At 39.3% G+C, this 6,642-nt stretch overlaps 2 protein-coding genes across 2 annotated transcripts in view; one reads left to right on the plus strand and one right to left on the minus strand.

The window, feature by feature from the left end:
- Positions 1 to 6,331, plus strand: part of LOC113668718 (DENN domain-containing protein 5B) — a 31,391-nt gene extending 25,060 nt beyond the window's left edge. The window contains exons 21-27 of the mRNA XM_027184676.2: positions 1,573 to 1,647; positions 2,536 to 2,618; positions 2,746 to 2,805; positions 3,722 to 3,788; positions 4,349 to 4,485; positions 4,782 to 4,810; positions 5,111 to 6,331. Of these exons, the coding sequence (XP_027040477.2) occupies positions 1,573 to 1,647; positions 2,536 to 2,618; positions 2,746 to 2,805; positions 3,722 to 3,788; positions 4,349 to 4,485; positions 4,782 to 4,810; positions 5,111 to 5,291 (632 nt within the window). The 3' untranslated portion in view covers positions 5,292 to 6,331. The remainder of the gene's footprint in view (positions 1 to 1,572; positions 1,648 to 2,535; positions 2,619 to 2,745; positions 2,806 to 3,721; positions 3,789 to 4,348; positions 4,486 to 4,781; positions 4,811 to 5,110) is intronic.
- LOC149050123 (uncharacterized) lies at positions 2,986 to 3,653 on the minus strand (the record flags this gene model as incomplete). Its single annotated transcript, XM_089197516.1, has 1 exon — positions 2,986 to 3,653. A coding segment is annotated over one exon (531 nt), but the record flags the coding sequence as incomplete, so codon positions are not given.
- Positions 6,332 to 6,642: the final 311 nt, after the last annotated feature.

The raw sequence follows: 6,642 nt of genomic DNA on the forward strand, positions 1-6,642 counted from the left end.
TGATTATTCAAGTAGACAAGCTGCCTTTAAAAAAAAAAAAAAAACCTTTATTAGTTCAGTCAACATTACAATGTTATGACATCCGGTTTGGCACAGTAATGCACCGTCAAAAAATGAGGTTATTTTGCAAATCAGCATAATCGCTAAGTGATGTATTTAGCCAACACTTACCATAAATATTTATGTGATGATGTAATGCGTGTGCCACATCACTTAATAATATCAGTATTTGATATTGCATCACCTGAAAGTAGTTGGAGAAAAACTGTACTTAGAGGCAAGTGCTCCTGCAATTAAATTTAAACCAGGAAAAAGTCTATAATCAAATGAAATGCAAGGGTGCTCTTTTTCGTCCCTTCTGGGGTAGAGAGAGTGATAACTGAAAAAAACTTGAACTCAGAAAATAAGTTACGTTTTTTATTCTTTAAGTTGATGATTTATGTTTTTTCATAGCTAAATAAAATACTGCATTTCATTCGGCGTATATTCTGAACTCTCAGGCACATATAATATATTTTTTAACGAGATTCGCGCGGCATAATCCTTTCTGACAGTTACGATTTGAAATTAAAACAGATGACAACTTCAGGATTTTCTTGTCGTTCCCCTCGTCTGATCCACGTCAGACAAAGCAATGTTGGTCTTTACTCAAAGCTTGATCACTTCACCACCAATTTCCAAAAGCAGAAATGACGAGGTGGCGCAAACTGGATTGTTAACAAAATAACTGAATGGTGCTATTTTGGGACGTGTAGGTGTGCGGAAGTACATATCGCCTGACACACCCATCTAATTTGGCCAAAAGGGAATTTTTGGAGAAATACAACCAGTATCTAAAAATATCACCAATTTCTGTTTATATTGAGCACAACAATTTTTTTTGTATCTTTGCTGTAATGCTCCTTGAAATGTAATACGTTGGATTACAGTGGTAAACCTGAAGGATTTCTCTTTTCTGTTCTCTTTGTCTCAAATAAGTCTGCGTCCAATTTCTTAGTCTTCCTGTTGTCTTATGCCACCTGGAGCTTGCACTCGTAACATTGCATCACTTTCAGGTTTACCCTGAAAATCTCAAAAGAGCCAGAAGTTGGAACTTCCGGGACTTAAACTTGCGTGGCGTTTGATTTTTTTGTGTGCTTTAAAGCAACGAGAGGCGACGCCGTGAGCGTTTATGACCTTTACCACTTCCGTCTCAAACCTCTCATAAACCGCACACAAAATCGCCAACTATGTAAGCATCTAGATTTTGGAAGACCGTGACCTGTCCCTAGGGGCCTCCAGATTCTATACGCCGTTGTGTTTCAGTTCATTTGTTTATGTTACTTTTATTGACAAAGGATAATGCACCTTGCAGAGTTTGTCTTTTACGTTACCCAACAGATGAATTCCGGATTCTGTGGGCTGCAAACGTTAAGCTTCAATTAGAAGACTTTTTTTTTCGGTCCAACTTATCTTTCTGCGGTCACTTTGAGTTCATCCCACCCTCATTTGATCGTTAAGAGTTTCTACTGCTTTGGACTTACAACTCTCATTGTTTCTCACCATCACAATTTTTTATTTTTTGATTATCAGATGGAAACCTGGCAGAAGTTTGTCGCTTGTCTCCACAGAGAAGATCCCCTGTACTCTCAAGGAAAAACCGCGAAAGTAAGTTTCTATGTTCTGTCCAAATCGCAAAAATCCTTTTTTCCCACGATCTTAACTTTTTGTACGTCCTTGGTCCACGGAGGGCCTTAACCCATTTTTTTTCTTCGATCAATTACGACCGTTGATATTTTATAATGCATCTCAAAAAAAACTGGCGGTTGGTTTGCCTTTCAAAGTTTGAAGAAAGTGGATAGAACTTTTGCTCTCTGAAAACTTACCCACCACTCAATGTTTGCACGCTAAAGTTTGCTCAGTAAAATCATTAGGTTGGCACGAACTAATATCTGTCATCCAGTATCCAGAATCCCATAGTTTAATCGAAATGATCTTGCAGTTGGGTGCGTGCTTATGGAATGCAGTAAATTTTGTCTGTCAAGGCGTAAAGAGATTTTACCGGAAAGAGAGGCTAAGTAAAGACGGATACCCTTGTTCCTGAAACCGGAGAAACAAAACCCCGAGTACTTTATACTCCATCACTTTCTTATCAACCTGCACAGTTTTCGCGTGAATGCGCAACCAATATCGTGACATGATTTTGCTCATTCTTTAACACCTTACATACCTAATTTGTTGTAAACAGTTCATCTATCTTAAATGGATGAAAACTTACCCACCACTCAATGTTTGCACGCTTCAGTTTGCTCAGTAATACCATTAGGTTGGCACGAACTAATATCTGTCATCCAGTATCCAGAATCCGATAGTTTAATCGAAATCTTTCTTATTATCCATACAAATATGTAGCTTGACTTGTGCAATTTCAGAAACTTCGCTGGTTTTGAGGAGCACCTGGTTGTACCTTCTCCCTCCCCTAGATTCTGAATTCTAAGGAAGCGGTCGAAGGTATCAATTATTTGGACCTTTAAATCATTTCTTTTCCTTTTTCAGGGATTCGTATCCCGGAAGTGCAAGAACGAGTTGCTGATGCCGTTAACAACATCGTGAAACATTTCTACAAGCCTGAGAAAGAGGTGACGGTCAAGTAGCACTATTTCACGTTTTGCCTTTTTAAAACTTTAGTTTCTGGTGCTGGATTCTTTTTTTCGCTCTTTCATCGGGTAAAACTGTGTAAACCTCAAGTAAATCATTCTGTTTCAGAGAGGGAACCTAACCTATTTATTATGTGGTGATGGAGGTCTCTGTCAAGCATTGGAGCAGGTAAAATCCAAGCATTTTTGTTCATTATAGGACACTCTCCTTGTCGATAACAATATAATTTTGTAATAAAATATGTGTTTATTGTTCATCGTGATGTAAGATAGGAGATAAACTTTATTCGCCTTTGTCTCACGATAGAGCCACTTTTGATGTTGATCGCGACGTTTCGACTGCAATACTGCTAGTGTTCATCAGGCGATGAGGTCGATTGTTTACGTGTCGCTATTTGTAGCACATTGGTTCGCTGCTATCGGTGCTTTTCGATCCTCACTATTATTCCGGTTGTAAGATGATGTTCCCTCATAGGTCCTCACTGATCAGCTGTTGTGTTGTTTGATCGTGGGTATCCAAGCTTCGGGAATTTCGATTCCATTATTCCTATTGATGTTGTCGGGATGAAGTCTTATATGGATAGCCTGTTTGACCCTACGTGTGTACCAGTGGGGGTCACGATCAATAAACTTAACCTTGCTCCAAATAGGAATATACCCCGTTTCGTTAGCGTGCTCCGAAACCGCAGAGGTCTTGAGTACGAGCAAAGCCAATGTCTCTGTCATGTTCTTTTTTATCTTTTCTCGCATTGATCTCCCTGTTTCACCGATATACACTTTGCCACATTCACATTGGATCTTGTAAACGACACCGTCTTGTTTTGTTGGTTCCAGGACGTCTTTAGGTCGTGTTAAGTGAGACCTAAGTGTTGTGTCAGACTTGAAAACGGTCCGTATGCCTTGATGTTGTAAGCAGCGGTCAAGAACCTCTGATACACCCTTTATGTAAGGGAAAACGGATTTAGCGTTAAATTCTGCGCGGGTTCTTTTTTGGCTGTTGCCCTTGTTGTCTTTGCAAGTTTCCGAAAATATAATTTCATATGGTGAAGAATTGAGAAAAGGACTTAATTTTTTTATGTCTGTAGGTATTTCAGTGTGGTTTTAAGTCATCCCGACTTTTCCGTAACAATTTCTTCATCTGGGATATTTTGGGTAAGTGCTGCTTTCTTATGTAAAAGTTACAGCACATTGACAAGCGAAGACAGGGTGCGCACGCACGGCACGGAAAACCTGGAAACTCGTAGCACTGCACCACATCATTTTTTAGGCATGAAAAGCGCTCGAGTGGAGAGGGCGTGCGTCGCACGCGATCAGTCAGCGGGGCTCGGAGTCTGCGTAACCATTTGGGTAAAGAGAGTGAAAGTCTCGCCTAAGAGAGGAAAACGCGCATTCTCCTCGTGCATTTCCTTCTTCTCACCCGTGTCCTTAAGAAATCGCGTCGTAGCTTTTACTCAAGGACTTATTACACAAATCAGGAAGGTCGAATGAAGTGAGTCCGACTTGCGAGCTTAGTTGAATGCCTGAGCAAATCACTCTCATTTAGAATCGCCACATCCAAAGACAAACGTTATTAGCTTAGATTACACCATAATGCGAAATCTTTTTCCTGGTAAAATGTTTGTGAATTTTCAAAATAGGTTTCAGAATACAACTTTGAGGTATCTGAGTTTGTGGTTTGTTTTTCTTCTTTTTCCCGTCTCTAATGTTTACAGAAAAAGGTCAGCAGTATCTTTCGTCCGCGGAGGAGGACTCGGATCAAGCCGATCCAATGAAAAGACCGAGAAGAACTTACTGTAGCGTAATAACGCGAATAAATAATGCGTCACACACCATCGGCAAAGACGGCAAGGTGCGTCTGCTTTTTAGAGCTTAGTCTTCCTTAGATTCTGAATTTCGTACTTCAATAGGTTGACATCATTCAATTTACATGTGATGAGCGTTTTCACCACATGAATAAGTTATCCCAAATGTTTCCACCAAATGTAGAAACCATTTTAGAAAGAGGGGTCTACTATTTTTTGTCGACAGATTAATTACTAATATCATGAAACCATTAAATTAAAGGTAGCAGTGGTGTTATTTGAACTAGAAAATTAAAAATGTGAAATATGAAAAGAGCGCAAGCATTTCCTTGTTTGCTTGCAGTTCCAGTCCTTTGTGTGCCTCGGTGCGCGGTAAGTATCATTTTCCACTGATCATATATATATATATATATTTTTAAATAACTAATTGTCCAGTAGTTTGTGGTGATCAAATTAAATTAGATGGCAGCGCCAGTTTTCGCTAACTGCTAAGTAAAAAAATTGCAATCTTATTGTCGCAGCCAAAAGACCAAGGCATGTTTTTCAGTCAGCTGCGATAGGAAATAGCTGCAACTGCTTCTTTAATCTTTCACTAGCATTTTTATTTTTTTGCGCCTTTCAGTTCCCGTCCTACGTTACTCTCCTAACATTTTTGTTCTTCCCTTCCCTCAGAGACCATTTGCTTCACAACTGGTTCGAGCTGCTATCCACGTGTCCTGCAACAACCAACATGTACGACACGCCTTCATTCTTCAGAGACAGTGGTCTAATGCAGTTTTTGGTGGAGTTACTTCAGACTTTAGTTGAATTCAACATCACACTGGAAGCCTCGCTTCTTAAAGGAATCTCTTGACACAATAAAGATTGGGAACTTTCTTTTAGACAGTAATCTCTAACTTAGATCGTTCATAACCATTTTTGAGCTTTCGAATACCAGATGCAGAAGGAAGTATAGGCTAGAATCTCTTAATCGGGTCGGTCTGTGTGGTGACGCTAAAATGCAAAGCGTGTGTAGCTGGCTATCTGAAAACGGTCGGAATGCCAATGCGCGCTTTTAAAATTCGTTCGTCTGCTATTCTCTTTGTTAATATATCCAAGCACAAGATTTAAATGCGCTTGATTAACTTGCCATCAAATCGAACGCGGTGAGCGGAGACTTGCATGCAATATTGAAGTACTTTCTGTATAGTAACCAACATTGGCCTCGTGGAGAGAAATGGTTGCTTTTGTACACAACATTTTGTCGTATTTTGTAAGATAAACATCAATGCCGAAATCAAATTGGGCGAAAATAATTTTTTTTACTTATAAATAAATGTAAATGCATGTGTAAATAGATTAACTTATTGATCTTTAGGTTAATCGAAGGTTTAAAGACAATGGTTAATGAAGGTTTTCTAAGTGACAGACAATTTTGTATTGATTGGTAGAGTAAAACAAAAATGTCAATTTGTTCAGTCAAACAAAGTAGTTTCTCCTCTGAAGAACTGCGCATTTACTAGCAGCCTAATTTTTGAGTAATCTTAGACTGCAAATTACACCTCTGATTACCTAGACAGGTGCTAGGGGAGGTTTTAAGGTTAAGGTTAAGAAGTCGCGCGCGTGACTTACAGCAAGACTTCTCGCGCGCGTACCGTCTGTAACCCTTCACGCAGGCTGGCACTATTATAACCTAATTTCCAAGGAAAAGGTTACCCAGGTAACAAAGTGGGTGAAAGGCCCCTGTAAGGAATATGAAATCTCCTTGGCAATTTTATTAAGGTGTTGCCAAAGCTTCGTAATTTTCTGATAAGAAATAAAACTTTGTTTAATTTATTATTAATTATTTATTGGAAACAATTCCATTTTGATATGTTTTTGAAATTGAAATAAAGGTCGGGGTAAATTTTGTGATTCTATGTTGATAATACTGTGGTTGAAAGAAGATGTTATTCAGTTAATGATTCAGTCATACCGGAGTAAAACAGAACTCCCAGTGCCCCCAATAGGAGTCGGACCCACGACCTTCCAGTTAGTAATTCGGATGCTCTATACCACCGAGCAGCGCTTAACCACAATCAGTGTTGAAATTAGATGACACATCATGTTTGAAGAGTCCTATCAATGTGAAGAATCACACGCCTGTTGATAACACATGCACCCTAAATCATCGACAAGGCCTCCCTCTCCCATTCAGTGTTGCCTCCATGTAGTTAGAGGTTCAT

The sequence above is a fragment of the Pocillopora damicornis genome, chromosome 2 (assembly GCF_964200805.1).
Source record: "Pocillopora damicornis chromosome 2, jaPocDami1.2, whole genome shotgun sequence".
In the NCBI taxonomy this organism is placed as follows: domain Eukaryota; kingdom Metazoa; phylum Cnidaria; class Anthozoa; order Scleractinia; family Pocilloporidae; genus Pocillopora; species Pocillopora damicornis.